This window comes from Dermochelys coriacea, chromosome 25 (genome assembly GCF_009764565.3).
Source record: "Dermochelys coriacea isolate rDerCor1 chromosome 25, rDerCor1.pri.v4, whole genome shotgun sequence".
Lineage (NCBI taxonomy): Eukaryota > Metazoa > Chordata > Testudines > Dermochelyidae > Dermochelys > Dermochelys coriacea.
In genome coordinates, this window is record NC_050092.1 from 13,917,197 (window position 1) to 13,941,254 (window position 24,058).

General features: G+C 51.0%; 2 protein-coding genes across 17 annotated transcripts; one reads left to right on the forward strand and one right to left on the reverse strand.

The window, feature by feature from the left end:
* The first annotated feature begins 323 nt into the window (after window positions 1-323).
* Window positions 324-6,744, forward strand: LOC119848403 (nuclear receptor 2C2 associated protein). Its single transcript, XM_038384173.2, has 6 exons — window positions 324-460; window positions 3,022-3,258; window positions 4,021-4,111; window positions 4,553-4,658; window positions 5,438-5,505; window positions 6,155-6,744. Exons 2-6 carry the CDS (start codon window positions 3,218-3,220, stop codon window positions 6,269-6,271), a joined length of 423 nt encoding a protein of 140 aa, XP_038240101.1. The 5' UTR covers window positions 324-460; window positions 3,022-3,217; the 3' UTR covers window positions 6,272-6,744.
* A 3,109-nt stretch (window positions 6,745-9,853) lies between these two features.
* Window positions 9,854-22,250, reverse strand: RFXANK (regulatory factor X associated ankyrin containing protein). Of its 16 annotated transcripts, none has more exons than XM_043502444.1 (11): window positions 22,069-22,250; window positions 21,303-21,347; window positions 20,215-20,481; window positions 19,165-19,245; window positions 17,203-17,283; window positions 15,688-15,753; window positions 14,453-14,553; window positions 12,127-12,252; window positions 11,234-11,300; window positions 10,681-10,761; window positions 9,854-10,264 (listed from the first exon to the last, which is right to left on the reverse strand). In XM_043502444.1, the coding sequence occupies exons 3-11, from the start codon at window positions 20,354-20,356 to the stop codon at window positions 10,206-10,208; spliced, it is 804 nt and encodes a 267-aa protein (XP_043358379.1). In that variant the 5' UTR covers window positions 20,357-20,481; window positions 21,303-21,347; window positions 22,069-22,250; the 3' UTR covers window positions 9,854-10,205. The 16 variants fall into 16 exon arrangements, 15 of the variants coding, with proteins under 15 accessions (XP_043358379.1, XP_043358375.1, XP_043358377.1 ...); XM_043502440.1 differs by having other exon boundaries at window positions 19,165-19,248; XM_043502442.1 differs by having other exon boundaries at window positions 21,183-21,347.
* Between the last annotated feature and the right edge of the window lie 1,808 nt (window positions 22,251-24,058).

The window sequence follows — 24,058 nt, forward strand, 5'->3', positions numbered from 1 at the left end:
TAAAGCGGGGGCGGTGACCCAGGACTCTCGGGTTCTCCTCCCACCTCTGACAGCGGGGCCCTTTTGGCAGGGCTAGGAGGACTGAGAACCAGGACGCCTGGGTTCCTTTGCTAGCTTTCACAGGGGAGTGGGCACTGGGACGGCCCGGAGGGGGCTAGGAGCCGGGAGTCCTGTGTGCTCCAAACTAGCTACGTGACCGTGGCGGGGTCACCGGACGCCCCCTCCCAGCGGGAAGGCAGGGTTGGAGCCCCCCATCCGGAGGCGGGGACAGAGGGGCCCGAACCGGCGCAGCGCTCCCCACGGGGCTGTGTCTCTTTAAGAGTCCCCGGCAGCCCCAGGAAGCAGTTCAGGGCTTCCTGAGCAGCCCCGCCCCGGCCGGCCCGCGCCTCCCTCCGGTAGCCGGCCCATCTCCCCGGGGCGCACGGCGAGGGCGCAGCCCGCAGCGCGCTCGGGAGCCGGGGTAGGTCCGCGGGAGGCCAGGGGGCGCTTCCTTCTCTAATCCCGGGTTCTGCCGCCGGGGGCAGGACTCCGCTGGGGCACCCAGCGCTGTGCCGGGGGCTTTGGTGACCCCCTGAGCGCTGAGCTGGGACTGGGGCGCACCGAGTCTAAGGCCAGAGACCACTGGGGTCAGCTCCTCCTGGGGCCCTAGACTTTCCCCCAGAACTAGGGTGACCAGACAGCAAATGTGAAAAATCGGGACAGGGGGTGGGGGGTAATAGAAGCCTATATAAGAAGAAAGAAAAGGAGGACGTGCGGCACCTTAGAGACTAACAAATTTATTTGAGCATAAGCTTTCGTGAGCTACAGCTCACTTCATCGGATGCATTCAGTGGAAAATACAGTGAGGAGATTTATATACACACACAGAGAACATGAAACAATGGGAATTACCATACACACTGTAAGAAGAGTGATGATAAAACCCATTGTTTCATGTTCTCTGTGTGTATATAAAGCTCCCCACTGTATTTTCCACTGAATGCATCTGATGAAGTGAGCTGTAGCTCATGAAAGCTTATGCTCAAATAAATGTGTTAGTCTGTAAGGTGCCACAAGTCCTCCTTTTCTTTTTGCGAATACAGACTAACACAGCTGCTACTCTGAAACCTGTCATTATATAAGAAAAAGACTCCAAAATCGGGACTGTCCCTATAAAATCAGGACATCTGGTCATCTTACCCAGAGCTGATCTTTTAGGAAAACATCCAGTGTGATTTAAGCATTGGCTGTGATGGAGAATCCAGCCCCCACCCTTGGTAAATTCTACTGATTAATTTACCACCTGCCCCCTTAGCAGTCTGCGTCTATGTCTACACTAGAACTTTTGTCAATCAGGGTGTGAATAAACACCCTCGAGTGACATACATTTCACCGACAGACGCGCCAGAGTGGACAGCGCTATGTAGGCGGGAGACGCTCTCCTGTGAATGTAGCTTCGGTCGCTCATTGAGGTGGTTTAATGTAAATAGAGCCCCTTCCCACCGGCAGGGAGGGCAGGGAGCGGCTACACGGGAGACCTCACGGCGATCGAGCTGTAAGATCTGTAGTGGAGACATATCTTGCTTCAACTTCCAGCCATTTTTTCCTGTGTTAGATCTTTCCCTGCTAGACTGAAGAGCCCTTTATTAAATGTTTGTTCCTCAGGTAGATAATGACACTCTGGGACCAACTGCCCCCCTTCACCTTCTCTGTTAAGCTAAATAGACTGAGCTTCAGTGGAGTCTATCGCTTTAAGGCAGGTTTTCTAATCCTTTAATCTCTCTTGTGACTCTTCTCTGAGCCCTCTCCAATGTGTCAACATCCTTCCTGAATTTGTGGGCACCGGAACTGGACACAGGATTCCAGCCGCGGTTGCACCAGCACCAAATACAGAGACAAAAATATCCTCTCTGCTCCTACTTAACAGTCCCCTGTTTGTGTATCCCAGGATCACATTCGCTCTTATACCCACAGTGGCAGGGCAGGAATCCATGTTCAGCTGATTATTCACCATGACCCTCAGATCTTTTTCAGAGTCCTTGCTTCCTTGGATAGACTCCCCGCCTTAGGCTTGCTATTGATTTTACGCAGAAGGGCTCAGAGGCTGCAGTGGTTAAAACCCAAGTCCGTGATGCTAAACCCTGGGGACGCTCTCAGCATGGCTGCGCTAGGAGCTGGTATTTTCCAGTTTTGGTCTGAGCCTGAAAGTGGATTTTTTTGGGGCTGGGTGATTATTAGGGTGCCTGGAGGTGCCAACTGAGAGAGAGCGTGGGGGTGAGGGGAGTTAGGTATGGAAAAGATCTTTCCAGCAGTTAAATGAACACCGGGATGGAAATCCTCCCGTTCTCTGCTTGGCGGAAATAGCTGGGCGGTGTTTTATGCATGGATTGTTAACATTCTTGGGGTATTAGAGTAGCAGCTGTGTTAGTCTTTATTCGCAAAAAGAAAAGGAGTCCTTGTGGCACCATCGAGACTAACAAATTTATTTGAGCATAAGCTTTTGTGAGCTACAGCTCACTTCATCGGATGCATTCTTGGGGTAATTTCTTTGCCCTAGAGTTGCCGGGTTTTCAGCCTCTGCAAGAGGGGCCGGGTTTTCAGCCTCTGTTTGTTTTTGTGCTGCCTCCTCTTGTTTTCACGCAGTCCGTGTTTTGCTTGGGTGACATTATAATCTTGTTTCTGTTTGGGGGTTGCAGATGGTGGGTTAGATCAAAATAGGACTAGGTAAGTGCCTCATGTGGGCCCCTATCTCTGCAGGTGGGCTCCTGTACCTGCTTGCAGCCCCACTGACTTCAGGTTCTGCCCTGTGTAGGACTGGGGTTGAACAGAGGCTGAAAACCCGGCAACTCTAGGGCAAAGAAATTACCCCAAGAATGCTGACCCAGGGTGTGGCAGCATCTGCAGTGACCCACACAGTACCGCACATCATTCCCAATGCCCCAGCCAAGGCATGGCTGGCTGGCTAAGGCTCCTCTGTGCATAGTGCTACTTGTCTCCTGGAGCCTCTGCAACTGATTCCGGGGAGTGTTTCCTTCATTTCAGGACCCGGGTTCTGTGACGTTAACAGAGCAGCAAACAGAGCAGGGCAGAGAACGGATCCTCTTTCCCCTCTGAACTCCGCAGCTCTGCTGCGGCCCCATTACCAGGCGCCCCTGCATCGCAGGCTGTACCTGGGTGCTTTGGCACCGAACCTCATCAGTGGCATGTGCTGGAGAGGAGCAATACTTCCAGCAGCGCCATGCCCACGGCACCCTTGATCTGCAGTGAGACTGTGAGCAGGTGAGTTTTCCTTTCTTCATCCCGAAGAACCCACTGCCCTGAATTTTTCCATGCTGTAGTGAACTTGTCTTTGGTGGACGAGTCAGAGTGGGGTGGGGCGGGGGAAGGAAAATCCCGCCAGCCCCTGAGAAAATGAGCTCTCGGGTGGGCTGGTTTCCCCTGGTGTTTCTGCCAGCCCTGGTCAGAGCACTCACAGATTATGTCTTATTTGTTAATGCCAGCAGTGGGCTAGGCTCTCCACACACAGGTCTGAAGCCCCGAGGAGCTAAAGGACTTGGAGAGGCTCTTGTTACCACCACCTGGCGGCTCTCTGCTGCCCTGAGTGAACCAAGCTTGATGACTGTCAGCCTCTTTCCTGCTCATTGAACGCTCCTGAAGCCGCTTGTTATTGGGGTCGGCAGAGACGGGTGGCTCCTGAACTCCCCTCCCCACCCTTGGAGGGGCTCTGAAGGGTCCGTGTTGTGGAGGATGGGGGTCCGGGGCGGCTTGTTCTGCTGTCAGCATTGCACCTGCTCTGTGGGATTCAGGCTCTGGGGCTGTGTAGTTGGCACCTTTCCCAAACACCTGGCTCCATCCCAGAGGGGTTTGTTCTGCCTGGTCTCGTTGGTGCAGAGCCCGTTGTTATGGATGGTCTCCTGAGAAGCCTGGCCTTGTGTCTGCGGATACCAGGGCTCACCATGGGAGTGAGGCACTCTCTGTACTGGGCATCAGAGCCCCGTCCCCTAGCATCACCCCTTGCGATTCTGGTTTCTGTCTCTGCAGAGTGAGCTCCGTGCTCAACCGAGACTCCAAGCAGTTCGGGAAGAAGCACATGTTTGACGCGAGCGAGGAGACCTGCTGGAACTCGGACCAGGTGAGCTGCACGGATGACCCCTTGTACTTGCTCTGTCGGGGCAACCATGGAAAATGGACTGACGGCACGTCCACCCGCTGAAGCAAACGTCCCGTCTGAGAATCAGGAAATCGAGTTCTACCGGCCCAGCTTATGTGGGGGCTATTGCTGAGCACAGAATGGCTGCCAGGCATCCTCCTCGGGCCCTGCCGCTGGGCCATTGCTGCGTTAAGCACTCCGCAGTACAGCATGTACCAGGTGCAGTGCTCTGCTGTGTGCTAGCTCCGGCTACACAGCACTGGCCCCGGCTAACCATGGCGGGGGGCACTTTAACCGGTGCTCACTCTCACCTTTATGGGCCTTAGAGGGCTCCCTGCAGAATCCGCCGTTGCTGGGTGTAACCGGGGGGCCCCTATGGAGAGCTGACTGTAACCTGGGCTCCCATTTCATTCCTGGCTCTAGGGCTCCTCCCAGTGGGTGATGCTGGAATTTCCACAGACTGTCAAGGTTTCCCAACTCCAGATTCAGTTCCAGGGTGGATTTGCAAGCCAGCTGTGTACACTGGAAGGTAAAGAGCCTCCCCAGCTGGGGAACAACGTGTGGCATTCTGTGCCATTCATCATGTCAATTGCAGGGTCACTCATCTTTCAGGAATTGGAAGGGCTCTAATTACGGGATAGAGGCAGACTGGGGCTCAGACAATGTTCTACTGATGCTGCGGTCATGCCAGATGAACTGAGACAAGAACTAAACCAGAGAAAGATCTGTGGCCAATGCACTGTAATTATTTTCAGTTATGAATGCACTTCTCTGGTGCCTTTCATGTGAAAGTACCTTCCCAAAGAGCCTGTGACACACTGGATCGCAAATCCACAGCACAGTGCGTTCACTTCTGCAGCTCAATGCCTGGCAGTATATCCAGATGCAGAGGATTGCATTGAACTAGATGTTACAATATCGATTGTATTTAATTCAGTATCCATCTCTGTGTGGAATGTCTTTCCCCAGCGCTGGTGTGTGGGAGAACTTTGGTCCAGTTTTTGAATTTACAGGGCCTAGACTGATCCCATTTTATAACCAGGAAAACAGAAGCGATTGTCTAGGCTAGAGCAATGAGGGCTATACGGGTATCTGGACAGACAGCACTGGAGAGATTAAGTGGCAGAACTAGGATTGAAACCCAGTTCTTGGCCTGAACCCCAGTCCTGTACTAAAGCCATAGGGGTGGGATTTTTCAGAAGCACCAAAGACGCTTGGACATCTAGTTCCCAGCGTAGATCCAGTGATCATGCTAATCTAACTCTGCAACCAGCACAGACATTTCCATCCTCTCCTCTTGCTTCTTAGGTGGCAGAAAAGGTGAAGAACTTGTGAGGATATCAGACTTCTACCCTGAAGACATCAATGCCCTGCAGATATCCTTTCATTCTCACTGGGGGCTAGGTCTTCTAAGCGTATGCGCAACATGTCACAGGTGGCATGTGACCAGGATTCATCACCAGATTTGGTCCATTAGTCGGATCGTTGGTGTCCCTGGCTAGGGCAATGTGAACCCTGATCCATGACCCCGGGGGCTAGGTTAGAATGGCTCTTCCATAGAAGAAAGCACCACTTTGATCACATGGTCTGACTTCCTATGTGGCACAGGCCATAAGACTTCCTTAAATTAATGCCAGTTTGAAGTAGAGCAGATCTTTTAGAAAACCAAAACCATCCTGATATGAAACCTGCTGGTGATGGAGAATCCACCGCACCCCTGCGGGAGTTGTTTCAATGCTGCACAACGTCAACAGGGCAGGGTCTGTCTAACACTGGCCTATCGAGAGGCAGGTGGCCTTAAATCTGTTGGAGCAGTTGCTGGATGGAATCCTTGTGCAGTGTGTGGGAGGGTATCAGGGAAGCTGGGGGATGTGAAGTGAACCCCACTAAGAATATAGCGCGTGCCCTAGCTCGCTACCTGCATTGACTGGGTTGTGCTGGGTGAGTGACTCTCTTGCTGTACTGGAAGTTGCGTGTGGTCATGTACCCCATTGCCCTTGTTTCTTCCTTTACTGCTCCATCCACAGCTTCAGGACAGAAGAAACAAAGCTGGATAAATTGAAAATCACCTTTGAGAACAGCACAGATTTCTTTGGGAGAATCATCGTGTATCACCTCAGCGTTCTTGGGGAAAAGCTCTAACTTGGGACAGGAATGGCAGAACTGCAGCCCATTACTCCGAGTGGGTTTGTTCCCCTTGTGTTTGATCAACTGGCACTCTGTCTTCCCACCCTGTCCGATAGAGCCCAGTGGCATGAACTGGCACGAAGTGGCATATTTGTCTTGGCAGACAGCACCTCTTATGAGGGAGGAGAGATGCCAGACTTGTTCTGCAATTGAAATGTAGCCACTTGGAAGTAAACCAGGGAACGCTCAGACAGAAAACAGCCCTGGGCATTAACAGAACAAGGCTGGGATCCTGCCCCCTCCCCACCCAGCTGTGGCCTCTCAGGGGATCTAAAGCCCCTGGGCGCACACCATGGCGCTCATGGGCTGCCAGCATAGTGCAGACCAGTGCATGACAATCCACATGCTGTAATCTAGTGGCTTGTCACGTGGTGAAGCTCATGTTTAATGGCTGAATAAATGCTTCCCGCCTCCCGGACCACACTGGATTTGGGGCAAGTGAGTCGTTCTGTTCTGTAGAGATTAAACTAATCACATACTGAATTTGGAAACTGCCTCCTTCCCCCCAGCTCGGGCCCACTCTGCCTGTCCAGTGGGGTCACAGAGGTGGCAGCTCCAGGCTTCGCTCAGGAAGTGGTGTTGAAAAGCTGGGAAGTGTATGTTCCCCCAGGAACACCTGCTTCCTCAGGGCTCCTGCTCTCAGGGTGCAGCCCATGCAGCCTGGTGAGTTTCAGACCCTCGTCAGGCACGAGAATTCCACTCTGCCCTTTCCCGGTAGGGTGAGGACTCGGCTGCTCCGGCAAACTGACCAGCCTTCGGCCCAGTTGGGGAGGGTGGCAGGTGCCAGGGGACAGCCGGGATCATGCGCTCAAGGGCTTTCAGAGACAGTGGGGATAATCCTGCTCCTATGGGAAAGAGAACTAAGAAATATCACGGGGCTGCTTCCTACAAAGTAGGACTAATGGCACCTGTCATGGCTCGCCTCAAGCCCCTAACACTCAGCTGTGATAGAGAATGGGGCTAGCTGCCCTCGTCTCTGCAGGGGGCGAGACAAGACTAGCAGTAAATTTACCAGAGGGCCTGTGCCCAGTTATCCAAAATATCATGAACACCTTCATAAAAACACAATCAGCCACTATTCAACTCGCTCCAGGCCTTTTACTCATAGGGGATGGCATATGGGGGAAACAATCCCACTGAGCCCAACGATCAAGGCTGCCTGCCCCAGAGCGTCCTGCCATATGCAGTCAGCACTGGGGCAATGCACGATCTACTGAATGCTTGCAGTACCTCAGCCCATCTGCATACAGCCTCTGTACTGTTTGGTAAAGGGCCCGAGCAACGAGTGTAAGTAGCAGAAGATTCCCCCGTTGGTGTTTTTTTTGGGGGGGGGTCGGGGTCCTGATTCTGGTACTGAGCCCAGCCCCCATCACAGAGGTCAGATTCCCTTAGAGCTTGTTTCTAATTTAAACTCTAATCAATCACCCTATGCCAACCCTGTTCCCACTTAGCATACTCTCCGGTTCTCTCTCTCTGAAATGGGTCGTTTCTGTTGTTTCTTTTTTAAACACGACGACAATCCCATTTCTCTAAAGCCGTTCTCTCCAAAGCCTCATTGTGTAACTTCAGCACTCACAGGAAAAGCGATAAACGAGCCACCACAACCGAGTAGATTAGCCAGGTTCTGGTTCATTTGGTTTTGCCGTTATTCAACTCTGTAGTCCCTTGGTTAAGCAAGGCAGCGTGCTAGTTATGTGCCAGAAGCTCTCCCCTCTAATGCAAGTTAAGTTTCTTTGGGTTCAAAGCTAATGGCTTTGCATATAATTCAGGTGGTTTTTCTTCTAACTGAAGTCCTGGCTTCGACTGCAGCTGGGAGAGGGTGGCGTTGCACACAAGCATGGACCAGGCCATAGCTACCTATTGACGCATCTACAGCACCTTAAACAGTCTCATGCCACTTATGTCATGCAGGGGCTGGTGCAGATGATGCCCTGGTTCTGGGAGAAGGCAGATGCGCTGGGGGAGGTTTCCTCGCAGCAATGGACACTGAAGGAGAAAATGCAGCTCAGCTTGGACCATGTGGACTTTAATGCTGGTGGCTGGATGCTGTCGCTGAGCGGACAGAGCCATGTGCAGAAATGAGCCAACTGGACGGATGGAGGCAGTGTGGAGCTGTCTGCAGAGGGAGCCCTAGGGGGCCTGTACTGAGAATTAAAGAGGGGAGGTACCTCTGACCCCAGCACTGAAAGGGAGGAATGGAAAAAGGGAGACAGCTGGTGGGGAGAATCAAGAGGGGTGGTGTTTGATGGGGGAGGCTAAAATAGGAATGCAGAAAGGAGTGGAAGTGGGGGGGGATGGCAGCAGGGACAGGTGGGGGGGTTGCAGGTGATGAACAGGAAAGGACCCTCAGTGTGGGGGGCTGGGAGCATTTGTTGATCGTGTCCGGGAAGAAGCTGCGGAGGGAAGGAAGTCCGCTCCACGTGGAAGCTTTGAACAATGCTGCAAAGATGCAGCATGGTCACTGGAGGGGGTCAGGCAGAAACCACTGCTAACGCTTCCTGCAATGTGCATGGGGTGGCCATGGGATTGAGCCCAACAGGTCCACCAGCATGTGCATTGGTCCCATCTGTCTGACGCAACAGCTGCCGGAAGGAGAGATGGTGGCTTGCTCACCGGGGCTGCCATGCAGGCCAGGGCAGAACAGCGGCTCAGGGTTTCCCTGAGATCACACATGGACACCTTGTTTTAATCACAGTTGAACTAGCACAGATAACTGGCCCTTCAAAGAGGTGAGATTTGAAGCACATGCATCCTTGGCGACAGATGGGTGTGTGTGCGTGATCTAACCATCTACTAACATGTCAAGGGCATAAACCTCAATGAGTGTCATGGGGGGGGACTGGCCCTTTAAGGGGATTTGCAGCCCCACTTGTAACTAATTAGCTACCTCCCAGCTGATGCTGCAAGGTCCGAAGATATAAGCAGCACATGTCTCTCCTCCAAAGATACAACAGCTGCCAGGGAGGAACCTGCATGAATAACAGTTGCTGGGTGTGGCTGTATTTCTCACCAAGCACCATGGTGGAGGGAAGCCCCTAGACTGACAAGGCTCCTAGTGGGACATGACTCTTAGCGCTGCTGTCTGTTCTGTCCACACTGGGAGTGAGGGTAAGTGCAGCAGGGAGTTGTTTTCAAGCCCTACAAGGCTAGTATGAATAGCAAGGTGAGGGGGGTTCTGGTTAGAGCAGCTAACAGAGTTTAGCCCAGGGAGGTAGGGAATTGTCAAGCAGACAGTCTCCCCACCTAACCTGCTTCCACCAGAGCTCGATGCAGTATGATCAGCATGCTGTGCCCTGACCTGAACTCTCCCTAAGCCATTGCAACAAGCATGGTCAATGGCTGTGGTGTGGGCTGGGGGAAGAGGGTTGCTCCAGCAGGGCAGACTTCCAATCCCGCTATGGCCTCCCTTTTGAAGGTGGCATGGTTCATCCTCGCCCCATCTGAAGAACAGGTAGCATCCCTGAGAGCATTTCACTGTGCAAGCCCCAGTTCCCAACACAACCCCCACCCCGTGGCTACTGCATTCAGCCAGGGCTGCTTTAGGCAATATTTAATACACACACAGAGGGGGCAGAGGGAGGCGGCTTGCAGTCTTGTTCACAGCAGAAATGCAGCTACCTGGACAATTCAGTGTCTCACTGTGTGTGGGATGCTTCTCCTTTACCACCTGCTTGGAGAGTAAATAGCTCCTCCATCAGGGATTTCCTCCCAGCCCGGCTTCTAAAGCTCCCTCCACATCTGCTTGGCAGTGGCAGCACAGATCTGCTGCAGGAGCGTCAGCCCTTGGAAAGAGACAGCGTGTCTGGCCACCTTGTTCCTATGCAGCATCCGGAGAGCTGACGGAGACAGCAAAGCCCTGGTTCTTTCAGCCAGGGAGCGCGAGCCAGCGTCACTCCAGTTTCTTGGTCTGAAACAGCTTGAGGATGTGGTTCTCAATAACCTGTTGAACTAATGGGCACAAAGAGAAGAGACAGCAGTAAAGTTTCAGACAGGCACGGCTGGAGCGCGGCCAGCCTATATGCACTCCCCACATGGCAGCAACCACTGGGGTTCTGCTTCCAGTATCCCCTTGGAAGTTGGCAATTTAGACTTGTTTCTGTTTGGCTGACCACTTACAGCATCCAAGCCCTCCCTGGCTTGGCCCCTGTGAGCAGCTGGGTGTGAGCTGTGTCACGTTAATGCCCTCTCTAGAGAATCTGATTTTCTGGGCCAAATTCAGCAAGCAGCAAAGTGGGACGAGCCTGTGTCCGTGCAGATTAGGGAACGCCCCGGGTGGCACTCAGCACTGAGGAACTGTACTGTAGCAGGGCAGGGTTCAGTTCCAACCCCCACAATCTAGACAATCCGAAGGGCAGGACACTTGCCTTTCTTGTGTCCCAAAGCCACAGCCAGATCCATAGGGGTGTAGCCAGAGTCCGCTTCCGTTGTCAGATCAGCACCGCGAGCTGAAAGCAGGCAGGAGCACGTGCTCAGGGGCGGATCCCTCTCTACACAGACAACTCATCCAACTCTAGTGGGCAACAGGCTCTAGGGCCGGCCTGGGTGCTTTGATCTGCCCCGTCTGGGGCTGGGCGACCACTCCGGGGAAATAGCAGGATCATTATATATGCTTGGAGTTTAGATGCCAGGGCTGAATGACCTGGTGAGTGACACCCAGGCTTTGCCTATCTTAGCCATTCCATGCAGACCCAGGACAAGGAGCAAGCAATGGAAAGTCGCTGCAACTTTGGATCTCAGGAGCTCTGGCTTTGGCCCATCTGTTATGTGCTACTATTTGTCCAGGGATGCACATCACCTTCTGATACCCAAATAACTCCATGCCTCTCCCCATGTCAGCTGCCCCAGGTCAGCACTTCCAGGCAGAGTTAGCACTAAACAGTCACTTAAAAACCAGCACGTGAAAGTCTGTCTCATTACCTAGTAAAGCCTCGACACACTTCACATGGTTGCCACGCACAGCATACAGCAACGGGGTGCCTCCGTTCTGCAGGGAGACAGGAGAAGGCAGCCCTGAGCGAGCGCACCGAATTTCACCTGGATGCCAAACACTCAGGTACCATCGGAACTCAAAGAAGTTTCACAGGGTGTCGTGCAGCAGCTAAACCGAGTCAGCAGCTGTGGGGTGAGTTCAGCTCCCACTACCCACCCGCCATACCAGTGCCTCGAGCAAGTCGCAACAGAAGAACTGTATAAATGAAGGACTTGATTCTGCTGCTCTTCAGGCTGAGCTGGGAGCTCTGTCTGAGGGGGTGAGATCTCAGAGGCATACCAGGCCTGCCCTTGTGCCACGTCTCTTGGTTGTGACTCTCTGGGCTGGCTGGAGTTTTGGTTTTGACTTTTCAAGGCTCTGCATTTTCTGGAGCTTTAGGTGGATTAGAAGTTTACTTTAAAAGTCATTTTATTTCTAAATGCTTTGGCTTGTAGTTTGTAAACCTCCCCAGAGAATGAGCAATTGCCTGTCTGAAGAGGACACTTTAAAATCTCCCTAAGTTCCCTAGGACAGGCAGTTCATGTCTTAAAAGAACCATCTCCACCAGGCAAATGATTTTGGCTGGTCCCTGCAGGGGGCATTCAAGACACTACTGGTCCTATGTGGAATCTTAACTGAAAACTGGCCCCCCTCAAGCCTGTTGGTCTATGAATTTCTCCCCAGCTTGGCAACGGTGTTTCTTTTTAAAATTAACTTCTTTAACCCCAGTCATAAGCAGTGTATCTATATATTTTTTTTTAAAGCCAACCTTTAGCAACAGCAAAAGCCCAGGATGGCTGTTACAGAGAGCGATACTGGCAATAAGCAACAGTGCACTTACCCAGTCATATATATTGATATCTACGTCTCTTTCCAGCAGCATGATCACTATGTCAGTGTATCCTCCGGTGCTGGCCAGCGACAAAGCGCTCTCCCGCTCCTTTGCCAGTACATGGGGGTCAGCGCCCTGGGAACAGGACAAGGGGTAAACCAGCAATGCAGAAGAAAGCAGGTCACTCACAAGGGCACTGGGATGGTCAATGCTCTATTTGCTCATAGTTCCCGCTGCGTGATGTGCCACTTCGCCAGCACGAGCATGCCCAGGCTTATCCGCTCACCTGGGCGGCTCCAATTCACAGGTGTGTTGTCTGAACTCTGAGATCAGACTGAACCATCTGGGCATTGCTTCCCAGCATGCCAGATTCTTTTCTGTAGGACAGAAAAGACGAGAGCTTCCCACCCCACTTAAAGAAACTGGATATTGGAAAAGCCCCACACAGCTACCGAGACCTTCTCCCTACAGTATAGGTCATTTGTAGATTCATAAATTCCAAGGCCCGAAGGGACCACCATGATCACCTAGTCTGAGCTCCTAGACAGCATGGGTCAGAGAACGTCTCCAAAATAATTCCGAGAGCAGATCTTTTAGAAAAACACCCAATCTTGACTGAAAACGTGTCCATGCCAGAGAACTCATCACAACCTCAGTAAGTTGTTCCAATGGTTAATTACTCTCCCTGTCAAAAACGTATGCCTGATTTCCAGTCTGAATTTGTCTAGTTTCTACTTCCAGCCTCTGCATGGTGTTTGACCTTTCTCTGCTCCATTGAAGAACCCATTATGAAATACAATAAAAGTGGTGTTATCCAGCCCTGTACCAACCGGAAAGTTCTATAAACCGGCATTTCTAATCTCCATAGAAAGTCCTAGTTGGTGCGGAGCCGGCAGGCTCCCTACCTGGCTCCACATGGCTCCCCGGAAACAGCGACATGTCCCTGTTGCTCGTAGGCAGAGGCACAGCCATGAGGGGTTTGGAGTGCAGGAGAAGGCGCGGGGTTGGGGTGTTGGATCTGGGGTGCGCTTACCTTGGGCGGCTCCCCGCAAGCAGTGACCAGGAACTGTGGCCAATGGGAGCTGCGGCGCCTGCGGGTGGAGGCAGCGCGCAGACATCCGCCTAGGAGCAGCTGGGACAGGTCACTGCTTGCACGGAGCCGCCCAAGGTGAGTGCCCCCCGGATCCAGCACCCTGAGCCCCCTCCTGTGCCCCAACCCCCTGCCCCAAGCCCCATCCCTCACCCAAACTCCCCCCCCCATGCCCCAACCCAGTGCCCCACACCCGAACTCCCTTCCTCTTAGTTAACTGGCACTTTTCACTTACCAGCACCCCCCATTCCCTCAACATGCTGGATAAAACAGCTTTTATTGTATTTGTTAAACTGTGATCAAGTCACTTCTTAACTTTCTTTTTGTTAAAATAAATACATTGAGCTCCTGGAGTCTATCACTATCAGGCAGGTTTTCTAATCCTTTAACCATTCTTGTGGCTCTTCTCTGAACCCTCTCCAATTTATCAACCAACTTCTGGGGTAGCAGTTTCCCCCTGGATTAAACACCCCATGCAGCAAGGAATTTTGCTTTGTCCAAAAGCTAAACAGTAAACCTTCCACTGTTTCAGGAACGTAACTGACAAATTTCTAAATGCCCCCATCACATGAGGGTGCAGCCCGAGGACAATGCAGCACAGAGTTTATTAAACGTGAAAATACTGGTGGATTATGCAGCCCAGCGATAAGGGGGATCTCAAATTACCAATATGCAGATCTTTAATTACAAACAGCTATTGCGAGTCACAAGATAAGGCTCTTTATGCTCCTGACTTAGCCCACAGATGGCTTGATCAGAACTCTCTGATAATAGAGGTTACATTAACCTTGCAAAATTGTTTTTCTATCTATTTTGTTCCCCTGGAAAAAAATCAGCTGATAAATCCATCTGTAAAATTGCCCTGGGGTTGGCAGAGGCTTTTCAGCTACAATGACCTTGTTGTCAGATTGATACCATAACTAGCGCAATGGGAAGGGGCGGTGGGGGAAAGAGATGGGTGCTCAAAGTGTAGGAGCAAGTTTTGTTACCAGCTTTCCAGGGTTAAGTACAACAGAGATGGCCCCTTCATCCCAGAGCAGGTGGGGGAGAGCAAGGGAAAGCACTTTGCTTTGTTCCATCAAAACATGGCTGACTACGCGCAGCGGTCGCCAGGCACAGCTACGCTCTGTGCTTTGTGGCCAGGAGAGGTCCGCGCAGGGCACTCAATTTTGGGAGAAATCCAGAGGGGCATCTTCACCCAACCACCGGCCAATACAATCCCCCAGGCTGGCACTGGGCTCTTACCCAGTCTAGCAGATGACGGACTGTTTCAATCTCCCCAAAGGCAGAGGCCCAGATCAGAGGAGTGAAGCCTCTCTCGTCAGGCTTGTTCACCAAGTTCTCCCCTGAACAGACAAGAACAAAGAGCCTTGTACATATGGACCATCCACCATTTGTTCCCGTGGTTACAAGAACTCGGCCTTCAGAGGGCTTTGCAGTCATTAGAATATTCCTCTCCACCCCCTGGATGTGGTTCAGTAGCATTAGCTGCATTTTGCACATGGGGAAACAGAGGCACAGATCAGTGGAGTGACTTGCCCAAGGTCACAGAGCAGAAGAGGTCAGAGGGGTTCCTGGCTACCACTCCTATGCTCAGGCCACATGTCACCTGTCCCCCAGTGCTCCCCGCAGAGCATGTGTGTCCTTAAAAAAATTCAGTACTTCCAAAGAGAGAGGCGTTTCCCAGTTCAATCATGTATCACTCTGTCTGTTGCTCTCTTGGGCCTGGAACACTGGCTCAGAGCCTGGCCCAAGGAAGGAAGAGAACAACAAAGCTCCAGGAGGGATATGGGGGAAGGAAAACACATTGAGAAGCAAGAAGATAATGAAAGGAAAATACAAAATGAATTTTAGAGAAGAATTGGTGCTACAAAGTATGGGAGCACTACCAGATCCCTGGGGAAGAAGGGGTTAATCTCAACCTCCCCTTAGCCTTGCACAGAGGCAGGCTATCTACTGGCTGCTTGTGAGATGAGTCGTTATCAGTGGGGGAGAAGAATACTACCCCGCTGAAGCTCCAACCAGAGGAGTCTGAGGTTCTGTGAACTAGGCTTGGCTTCCAGTTAGAACTAGCCTCCCTTGAGGAAAATCTTCTGTGATGGCACCTGGGGTTTGTTTCTACTAAATTCTCACACCAAGACACCAGGTATTCAGTGCAATAAACACAAAAGGAGGGCTGGAGCTGGGGAGAGGCTCTGACCTTGCAGCTCCCGCTGTGGCCTCCTTTGGCAGTCTGAGCGTTTGCCACGTCTCTAGCCTCTCGCAGAGTCAAACCTCACAAGGCAGCTCCCTTGTGATTGATGTGCTATAGCGTGTCTCATGCTTCACTACTCCAGGAGAGGCCTCTTGAAGTTATGGGGGAGAGCCAGCCAGGTACATGCTTAGGACTCTGTGCAGCCATTGAAGTTCTACTTCAAAAACTAAAATTGTCCCTAAAAACCAGGATAAAGTGGGGGAAGGAGATTGAGAAATGCACACACCTTTTCGGAGATACTCTTTCAGCTGACTGAGTTCACCCTGAGCCGCCAACTGGTGGATGGACAAAGCTAGTGTTGGAAAGGAAACAAAATCTTAGAATTACATGTTCCCCTGACTGCTTAGTATTTGCTGTCTGGAGATACAGGTAAGTACGTGGTACAGCCTATGCAAGATCAGAGCTGTCCTAAGGAGGAAGTTGCATTATGGCTTCACATTCTGTGCTCTGCTGGGAGTGTGAGGTAGAATCAACTGAGTCAAAACGGGTGTAATTAGGAGTTGTTGGGTTTTTTTTTTTTTCTCCTCACTAATCCTGCTCAGAAAATTTGCTCTCACTGAAACAGGGGATAATATAATAAACATTATTGGGATAAAGATCACATCTTTAAAAACAACAACAACAAAAAAAACCCTTTACCTATTAATAGCTCTACTCCTGGCCATCACAACAAAAAATTCTGAGATCCCATTGTAGGGCCACATGCTGCGGATGACAACGCATGTGTAACTTCCCACTGAGTCACTGCAACTATTCATGCATTTTAGTTACATATGTGTTTAAATGTCCGCAGGACTGAGGCCTGGCCTTTTACCACAAGTGCTGCTGCTTAGCATCAATTTGCACTATTAGCCCCAAACTGATTGTCTTTAGCTAGTTTTGCATTCAAGTCCCTCTGCACTAGCACTACCCTGCAATGGTTGCAGTACAGAAACTGTAGGGATGTTCACATCTAAACAAAAACAATCACAGAATTTTGTTTTTTAGTTTCATACAAACATTTCTATGTTGACATTTCAGTTTTATAAACATTTTGTTTTTAAAAGTTTATCTGTTCAACCTAATGTTTAACTAGCGGAGTGGCCCAATAATAAGAGGCAAATACAAACAACACAAATACAATAAAATATCAGACCCGCTCTTGTTTGAAAGATTTACAACGAAGTTCACAGCTACTGGGGAGCTATAAAAACATGGGGAAATGGCACTTTTTTTCTACCATCACTTATCAGGCTAGTTGTTTTAAAACCATCTTGCTAATTGTTAACTAGTGCAGGCGAGGAGTGCTGACATATAATTAAGACAAATGGGATGCAATAAAAATGCTCTGGGAATAACTTCACTGCAAGAAGGAAATACAAGGACAGTGTTCTGCTGGATGCCCTGATTAGTACCCCATAGTGGAAACACGGGTAGTGCCCCATGTGACTTGCAGGAGAACAAGGAGGAAGAGTGGACATCTACTGATGTCTTAGCTGCAAAAGCTTCTCTCTCCTCTGTCCTGGCTGAAAAACTCAAAGCTCCCCCACAGGGCTGAGGACACAGCCTAGTGTGGTGTTTCTCAATGACCGGTCTTTGGACCGGTGCCAGTCCCTGAGATCTCCCTGACACTGTTTAGGAAGGCAGTAAGCTGGTCCCTGGTATCAAAAAGGTTGAGAGACACTGGCCCTAGCACACAAGCGTCTTTCCCATTGGAAGCGGCACCTCCGAGTGTGTGATCTTGCATCCCTGGGATACTCACTGTCGAGGGTTGCTGGGAGGGCAGAGATCTCGTTGCCTCTCTGTCTGTTTGTCAGGGTGGTCGAGTGCTTCAGTGACGTACCTGCCTCGTTTCAAAAAAAGAGTTGAAGTGGTGACACGTTGCAGAGCAGAACCGGGGCTAGCTCCACCTGGGGGAGATTTCACCAACAAGGGGCGGATAGCACAGAAATCTATCCCGCAGGATTCTGGGACGGTCACTGTGAAGCCTAGTCAGCGTGAAGCGAGGGAAGCAGCTACAAGCGTGGCTGAGGACTCTGTGTTCGGAATATCACCAGAGTCAATCATCTGTGGGGCTCGTGGTTTGTTATCACCCAGGAAGTTCTCAGCTGTTCTGACTTTACAGATGACACTGGAGGCAGCACGGGTGTTCAGCCACAGTAAAGCATGTGTCCGTGCCAAAGCAGGAGTCCTAGACCATTGTGATATCAGAGGTAACCATTCTGTGAGGCATCCACCTAGGCTGACCCTGAGAGATGGATGCAAGTGTTGAGAGGGCAGGGAGGCACGAGGAGTCCAAGGGGGAAGACTAGACTGGCTAGACGAGGAGACTGGACTGCAGGGTGGGTCGAAGAGGGGACAGGGACCAGTTGGATGGGACAGAGGCAGAAGGCTTTGTGTCCATTACAGCACATTCCCCTCTAGACCGTGGAAGTTCCCTGGCTCTCAACGTTCCTTTGCTGTTAGCAAACAGCTGTGAAACCCGGGGTGTTTTTTCCACAGGCCCTCTGCCTTATTCATTGCACAGGCTGGATATACTCGGGTTGTGCAGAGGAGGCTGTTGTCTGTAAGGCCCCTGTCTCATTTGTTGCAGAAGCCAGCAAGTGTGCAGCGAAGGAGGTAGGGGACTGCAGGAAGAGCATGCAGGGTCTCATGGTTAAGGCGGTCGAATGCAGCCCTGGAGAACTGGATTCTACCACTGCCTCTGCCACAGAGTTCCTGTGTGATGCTGGGTAAGTCACTTACATCAGACTTTACACAGGTGGCCACTAATTATGCATGCTTCATTTTCTGGGGGTCCACTCTGACCCCCTGGGGTCAGACATACAGAAGAGCGGAACCCTCACAGCTGCAATTGAAGTCAATGGGAGCTGTTCTTTGAATGTCTGAAATGTTTTTTAATGCTAAGGACTCTGAAAAATCAGCCCTAGCCGTTTCAGATTGGGCACCCACAATTATTGGACACTTTTGATCTTATTCTCTCTGTGCTTCAGTTCCCCACCTGTAATATGTAAACAATAAACCCCTCAGCTCACAGGGGTGTTATGAAGCCCAATTCATTAATGTTTGTAAAACTCTGCTACCATAGTGAAGAGTACTGCAGGTATTATTGCAGAAAAGCCCATGAGGAAATTATTATTCTGTATTCAGAGCAGGGTTAGAACAGTGTGCAGTAAATAAGGCCTGGGGCCACACACTGAACAGTGAGAAGAAAACAGAATATTGAATAGCTGCTCATTTGCTTAGCACCAGCCTTCCTAAGCACTGCATGAGGCAGGGCTTCTGTGTTAAAAATAACATGTGATCATGTAATTAAATACTGTGTCATAATGCACATGCACACAGCAGGCACTTCCTAACTTCTGAAAGCTTGAATTTTTAACCTGAATGTTTATTTACCGTATTTTAATGCAATTTCCTAAGGTCTTTAAAAAAGGAAAACTTAAAAAAATAAACACACCACCCAAAAAAATCCATGATCTTTGGATTCACAGCACTGTCCTCTACTCTGTGAGCTAATGGAGTAACTGGCAGCACTAGAAAGCTATTATCTTCTATGTGGCCCTGCCTCTAGAGGGGGACAAGACACACACTTTGTTAGTGGGATTCACAGTTATTTGCTGAACACCAAAGAAATGCCAAGACTACGGAGTCTTGGATCACTGCCTTTCACAGCAGAAGTTGTGCCTCTGAGTTTGAGATCTTGAAGACCTGCAATACTCACTGTCAAGGGTTGCTGGGAGGGCAGATACCTCGCTGCCTCTCTGTCTGTTTGTCAGCGTGGTCGAGTGCTTCAGGGAAACACCTGCTTTGTTTAAAAAAAAAAAAAAAAGTTAAATACTGGTTGAGAAAGTGAGGGAGAGTTTTCTTGAAGAACAGAATCTGGGCTAGTGATGTTTCCCAAAAAGGGACTGATAGTATATAACATAACGCAATGACCAAGATTACACCGCACCCATCTTCCAAGCACTACACATTTACTAGCTAGCCCTTAGGGAATAAATACATCTTCTCCCTGTTTTACAGAGAGGAACCAGACTGGAGTTTAAAGCCCAAATCTGTTGGCTTTTGGGTGCCCAGCTTGAGATACTGGGGCCTGTGTTTTCCATCAGTGCCACTCCCTTAGAAGTTGATGAAGGCTGCACCGGCAAATACCAGGCCTCAGGGGGGTCTCAAAACAAAAACCCACAACCTGTGACATTCACAAATCCATGACCACTTTTGCTACCTTTGACTTGAGTGACTTGGTCAAGGCTGCACAGAGCTAGGATTAGAATTCAGGAGCTTCGAGTTCCCAGTTCTATGTTCACTCCTCTGATAACATAACCCAGATGTCCTGACCCCCACGCTCCTGCTCCAACTACGGTAGACTTTGCCACTGCTTCTCACTCGTACCTTTGTGGAACAGCTGCCACAGAGGCGGAGGGTCCTTTGGGTGTTATTTGTGCACTGCTTGTATGAAGGCACCACTTCCTATCAATTTGTTCCTCTGTTATTTGAATTCTAGAAGTGGGTTTAGTTCACAGCTGCTGGCCAGAGTCCCCCTGGGGTGGGCTTTATAAGCCCAGGAAGTATGTAAAGGGACGGGTTAATAAAGTGGCATGGAGATTTCCAGACAACACTCTTCCTTCACTCCCTCTTCTCTCCTACGAGCTCAGCGAGGGAGTTTCCTCTGCCGCTGGGTTTATCTCCCACTCATGGTGCGCAGTGACTACCAGCTTCTGGATTGATTCCTCCCAGCCAATTCCCATCCTGACAACCTCAAGGAACTAACCGGTTTGTGCAGCAAGGCCTTGGTCAAGATCTGGATTGGCATCGTCCTGAGTGCCTGGATACAAATGCAGACGCACTGTCGCTGAGCTGGTCTCATCTCCACCAGCAGCCTTGTCCAGATCTCCTGGTGGGATATCGTCCATCGTTATGTTCCTTCAGGCACTTAGCGGGGCTTCTGGTGCTTACAGAGCCCTCCACAGAGAGATTGTGACGGTTTTTTCGTTTTTCCCGGATACAGCTGCTGTTACTTTCCAGTCCTTAATATTTCCTTATGTAACAGACAAAATATCTTTTACAGAGATGGATGTAGGCCTATGTATGAACATTCCTACCGGGGAACGGGCTTCTAAAGAGCTCAACCAGAATGAAACATCCCGTGTAACTAATAACTTATTAAAGCAGGAGCCCAGCTGGAGATTGCAGGGTATGTGCTGCAAATACAGTTAAAGTGGATCTGTTCTGCAGAGCCTGTCTGTGGGCATAATCTGGAGCCAACTGAAATCAAGAGGAGTTCTGGCACTGGGTTAAAGGGGATTAGGGTTGGGAAAAATCAGAGATTTATGTTCGCACACCCGCTGGTGCACTTCTCCAGGCCAAATCACTTGCTCTCAGCGCTGAGTCTTGAGCAAGTCAGTGTAGTTCAGAAACTCAGAGTTCATTTGTGAAGTCCTATTATGCCGATTGCTATCTACACGTAGTGGTAGCTGTGTGGCTCCCAGGATATTAGAGAGACAAGGTGGGGGAGACCATATCTTATCTTATAGTTGGTCCAATTAAAGATATGACCTCATCCACCCTGTCTCTCTAGTTACTCTCTAAGATACTTATATGGCCCCCATTACTACAGTATGTGAGCACCTCACCATCTTTAAATGCAGTTTGTCCCCCCTCCCCCCCGCTGTAAAGACATGCAATTCATCCCATTATACAGATGGGAAAACTGAGGCACAGAGAAGCTAAGCGACTTGCCCAATGCCATGCAGGAAGTCTTTGACAGAACTAGGAATTGAACCTGGGGATCCCAAGTCCCAGGAGTCAGTACCCAAAAATTGGACTCTCAGGATTTCCAGCTCCAACCATCAGACTCACTTTGGCCTCTTGCACTGAAGAGTTTATGTTAACGTCCCCAGGCCTCTGTAGAAATGCTTCTAGGTCAACTCAAGAAATCGCCAAAGGAAGGAAAAACCTTCCAGTGGTAACAGTTGAGTTTAACGGCACTTCGCTAGCAAAGCGCCCAAGTTGTGCGAAGCCTGGACCCCAATCCGAACCCCTCCCCTGGGCCAGCCCCAGGCTGCATCTTAGGCCCACGCCAGGTGTGCAGAGGACACTAGTCGGAGGGTCCCAGCCCCGAGGGGAGGCGACTCCTAGCCCAGATTGGCTCAGTGCTTGCTGGCTGGGGCCATGGGGAGCTGCTGGCTCCAGACCCCCTATTGCAGTAACTTGCAAAGCCTGGCCACACAGCCAATCCATCTGCCAGAGGGCAAGGACTCCGCTAATGGGTATGGTCCCCTTGGGCATGTGGGCACCTGTTGGCACATCCCACTGCAAGGGGGAAGGCAGGGCCTAGCGGGGCTGAAGGCAGCATGGGCATCGCCCCCTCCCTGCCCCCCAGCCACAACCTGGCGAGCTGCACCAACTTCTCTCTTTGCATCCGCTCCCCACGCCCCCCCCCCAGCGACCCTTCCCCGCCTGCTGCACTGTCTAGCCGCTCCTCGCGCCCAGACCGAGCCCCGCGGCTGGGGGGCACCCACCGCATCCTTGCACCCGGCCGGGCCAGCGCAGCTCCCTCGGGCCCCCTTCTCTTTCCCCTTCCTCACTCCGAACTGAAAGTAACTTTTGTTGTCCCACAATGCACCTGAGCCCCGCGGCAGCGGCTGCGGGTGCAGAGCCGGAGCCCGCCTGGCCCTTTAAGAGTTCCGGTGGGGCTGCAATGGGGGGAGCAGCTCTGAGCGGGGCGCGTGCATTGCCAAACTGGGGTGCGGGGGAGAAGGCTGCTCTGCACCGGCTTGGCACCCCTGTCAGCTGACCCGGTGTGGGAAGGGCTTCGCACGCAGCCTGGCTTTAAAGGGACAGTCCCTCTCTTTCGGACCTTGTCATGCAGCCCCGCAGCAAGGGGTGACAGCGGGGTTGCCATCCGGCTGGGATGCACAGGTGCCAAGGGTGTGTGTGGGTGTGGGTGTGGTGTTTATACTGACAGTAGCCAGACTCGCTTTCCCCGTTCTTGCAGGATAGGTCTGTGGACTCCCTGGGGGTGGTGATAGTACCAAATCTGGATTGATGATGGGCCCTTATTAATGCTTGAACTGGTGGGGTCTGTGCAAACTGCCCGGAGAGCTCAAACCAGATTGATACAGACCCAGAATTTAGCTTTGAAATCCTCACTCTCTGGGCTCCCTGGATCCACTAAAATCTGTCACCTGGATTATTGCTGTCTTGCCCAGAGGTGTCAGTTGTTGGTTCCCATTGCACCAGGTGCTGGAGGAAGCCAGGTCTTCAGCTAGCAGGGGTGGGCAGCATGGGCAGGAGACAGGGCAGGTGTGGTACTAGTTTAGATGCCAAGGTGCTTGGATTCCAGATCTTGTTTATTATTATTGCATCCTGCACAGGGCGGAAACTAGTCCCACTCCCTGCCATTTCTTTCTGTCATTTGCTGCTGCTTCCAGCTGCTCTGTGGTGTTAAGATCAACTGTTCTGCCCTCCCTGCCAGGGGGTCTTCTTAAGCTTTCTTTTGGGCACCCTCCTTTCCTCACACCAGTTGGTGAACAGCTTCCTGGGGAGTCTGTGTTGGCCTCCAGAGTACATGCCCTACATATGTCGAGCGCTTCCTTCTGATTTTAGTGGAGACGAGCTACTGATTGGTGATTTCTTGGCTCTCTCTCTGGGTGATGAAATCTTCCCATACAATGCCCAGGATATTTCATAGGCATTTATTTTCAAAGGTGTCTAGTTTTCTGTCTAATGTTTTGGTAGATCTTCTGATCTTGCAGCTGTATGTTAGCACTGAAACTACATTTGAGTTAAAAATCTCTTTACCAATTGCTAATTAAAATCTCCACTGAAAATCCCTCCTCTCCCCCACGTCATAATCCACGTGTGTTCTGTCTGGGGAATCGGAATAATGGTATGTTGCCCTTCTTTCTGTCCTGGGATCTCAGAGCTTTATGTTCCCATCAAATGAAGGTGGGTAATGACAGATTACTTCTCTGCTATTCTGCTTCTTGGATCATCTCATCGGATTCTTACTGCTGGGTCTCGTGCCTCCAGTGTGAGACATGCAAGCATCTCACTCCACAAGAATATAAACAACCCCCTTTCTCTCTCTAGTGACCAGCACTGCAGATCAGGCAATGAGTACCTACTACGTGATTGCCTAGACTGTGAACCCCCCACACATCACCCCCTCCTCAAAGAAAATCCAAATGGCAGAGGTAGGGGGGATGCTGGGGGGGATGAGAATCCTGCCAGACAGTATCTCCAGAGAAACAGAACTACTCGTAAGCAATTTCTCCCTCTCTAAAGACACCATCTGGTCCGGATTCTCATCCATGGATTGTATGTACAGCCAACTGACCAAATAACACAGGCCAAAGAAATCCTTTATGAGGCTGAGAGAGTTTGGCGGGCTCTGTACAAGGTGCAGGATCACAATGCAATGCTCCCTAGAGGCTGGGGCCACGCAGAATTGCTTAGTGTATATACAGCGAGTGACCTATGGTGCCTCTGGGCATATGTCTGCCATTGAAGCACCTTGAGGCAAGACATATGAGCTGCTCTCCTTAGACTGAAAGAGTCTTGACCTTGTCAGGCCAGCCAGGTCACAGCAGCGTAAAGTGCCGTCAAACAAG

Excerpts from the sequence above, each read along its gene's own strand:
- LOC119848403 (XM_038384173.2), top strand. The coding sequence starts at position 3,218 with ATGCCCACGGCACCCTTGATCTGCAGTGAGACTGTGAGCAG. Across the intron at positions 3,259-4,020 it reads TGCAGTGAGACTGTGAGCAG|AGTGAGCTCCGTGCTCAACC; the intron begins GTGAGTTTTCCT and ends CTGTCTCTGCAG. Across the intron at positions 4,112-4,552 it reads CCTGCTGGAACTCGGACCAG|GGCTCCTCCCAGTGGGTGAT; the intron begins GTGAGCTGCACG and ends TCCTGGCTCTAG.
- RFXANK (XM_038384166.2), bottom strand. The coding sequence starts at position 20,356 with ATGGACGATATCCCACCAGGAGATCTGGACAAGGCTGCTGGTGGAGAT. Across the intron at positions 19,249-20,214 it reads AGGCCTTGCTGCACAAACCG|CAGGTGTTTCCCTGAAGCAC; the intron begins GTTAGTTCCTTG and ends TTTTAAACAAAG. Across the intron at positions 11,301-12,126 it reads ATATCAATATATATGACTGG|AACGGAGGCACCCCGTTGCT; the intron begins GTAAGTGCACTG and ends GTCTCCCTGCAG.